We start from the raw sequence: 2,316 nt of genomic DNA on the forward strand, positions 1-2,316 counted from the left end.
TTTTTTAATCAGAGAAAACCAGGATCCCTGCTGATGACTGTTGCTGGCTTTTCCTCGAAGACAAATCACAAAGCACCTAGGTGAACTTGCAAAGGAACAATAAAATATGCTCTGGACATCAAAATAAATGTTTTTATAGGGAAATGAATAGAAGCAGAGTAGAACTTTTTATGGAATTCCAAGCTCTTTGTAATGGGTTTTCTTATAACCTAGCATATCTCCACCCACTTCAAGCAGTATGTTTAATGGAATGAAAATACCTTTGTCTTAAGTGCATGAGCCTGATATAATTAATGGAAAACTGAACATCACAAACACAGTGGCTTTGCCCTTTACCTCTGTAAATATCAGACCTGTATTTTATCAGAGCCATCAAGCATCCAGTGTGTGGCTGCAGACCATGCTAACACAGTTTATGAAGTAAAAGAAAAAATGGTCTGATACATAGCACCTGGACTCTAGAGAGAAACATTTACACAGTCTAATAGGAGAGCTAGCAGCAAGGTAGAACTGAAGTTTTCAACTCTACACATTTTTAATGGTCATTACTAAATACATAGAGATAACAGGCATAGTTCTGGTTAGCTATTGCCTTCTCACTTTCATGATTCCCTAAAACTAGTCTGAAAATATTTTAAAGGAAGAACAGGTTACAATTCCAATTCATACCTTACATGTTAATATTCTCTCTGTGCAATAAATTGTGCAGGAAATATTTCAGAGTGGATAACTACGAAAACAATCAAGAGGTATGCAGGACAACTGAAATCCAAATCAGGCTGATGGTTGCTGATCAAGCCGTGGAACCAAAATCAAATAAACATATATAGCATCACAGGTAAAGAGACTATCAGAATCTGAATTTAGTTCTGTTGGTCTGTGCCAAGATCTGGCTCCCCAGAGAAGAGCTGATGAAGGCAGTTTTACTTGTTTCCTGTAGCCTTCGTATTTTGTCCATGAACCTTAATCCAAGGTTATCAGAATTGTGCAGGGGGAAAAAACAACTCTTTAGGTGGGAATGTTACTGTCCACACAGTTATTAAATGACGGGGCTTATTCTTCAGGAATTGCCTGCATGTCCTCAAGCTCTCTCTTGCTTTCTTCATCCTAGGAAAAGCAGAGAAAGACATAGTAAAGACCACAACTGCCGGCTGGTATAATTCCGAGCCATTTACAAAATAAAATAAGGTTCATTTGTTTCCTTCTTTCTTTCAACCCTGTACTTTCTTCCCTGCCTCACATCCCTCCTCGTCCTGCCTCTTGTCACAGTCCTGTTAGGAGGAATGTGAAAAGCTATTCAGGTTTTCCAAACAATGAAAAAAGAGCTCCTTGTATATTTCCTTTGAACTTCTGAGCATGGAGGACTGAGAGCCAGGGACACTGATCTTCCAGCTGTGGCTCTCACCCCGGGTGCTTTTCCTATCAAGTATTCTTTTTCCAATTAACAAGTGAGCTAATTCTTCCAGTTAACAAGTGAGCATCCTAGCTCCGTCTAGAGGCTCACCCTAAGATGAGGAAGCTATTCATTTGTTCCCTGGAACTTGCAGATTTTCTGCTTAAAGAATGGAACGTGTGGGTTTGATACCCTGGTTTTCCTGGATTAGGCGCTGTGCCCAAGTACTTGGTGCAATACTGGACCGTGTGCTGCAGGTGGCAGTGCAGTAGAGTCAGCAGACTGCTGGCAGAGACTCCTTGCACACTTGTGGCCTGAACATAGCAGAACAATTTTGCTACAGGAACACAAGGTCTCATTAAGATTTTAAAATGCTGTGTGTATAATAAGAAGTAGATCAGTGGTTCTCACTTTTCTTTTTCTGCGGACCACTTGAAAATTGCTGAGCGTCTCAGCGGTCCACTTAAAAAACTTTTTTTTTGTTCTGCAAATCAAAGCACACAACTCATATTTTAATATCAGTAGTCTTACCTTACAAGTACAGATACTCTCGATTGTTCCGCAACCTTTCTGCGGACCACCTGAATGGAGCTTGCAGACCAGTGGTGGTCTGTGGACCACAGTTTAAAAACCTCTTAAGTACACTATACCTATAATACTGCTTTGCATCTCAGTGTTAATTCAACACCACAGAGCCTGAAGGGAGAAAATTAGGGTGACTTGTTTAGACTTCACTGACATTTGTGATAATGGTGATGTAAATGATATCTGACTAAAAGTAAAAATTGGTGGGTTTCCAATCTGTCTGCAACTGACAGCAACCCCCTGGCAGCCCCTTCCTCGCACCTCAGCTGATTTCTTTATTAAGCAAAACTATTATACAATTTCCAGCTAGAAAACACTAATATGATGCCTCTGGCACA

At 40.3% G+C, this 2,316-nt stretch overlaps 1 protein-coding gene across 1 annotated transcript in view; it reads right to left on the reverse strand.

Annotated features, from left to right (window-relative positions):
- Positions 1–7: 7 nt before the first annotated feature.
- The window catches only part of RMDN3 (regulator of microtubule dynamics 3), a 104,597-nt gene continuing 102,288 nt past the window's right edge, over positions 8–2,316 (reverse strand). Inside the window, exon 12 of the mRNA XM_019519013.1 lies at positions 8–1,107. Coding sequence (XP_019374558.1) covers positions 1,054–1,107 — 54 coding nt within the window. The 3' untranslated portion in view covers positions 8–1,053. The remainder of the gene's footprint in view (positions 1,108–2,316) is intronic.

This window comes from Gavialis gangeticus, unplaced genomic scaffold, assembly GCF_001723915.1.
Source record: "Gavialis gangeticus isolate Ggan-Ray unplaced genomic scaffold, GavGan_comp1, whole genome shotgun sequence".
NCBI lineage: Eukaryota > Metazoa > Chordata > Crocodylia > Gavialidae > Gavialis > Gavialis gangeticus.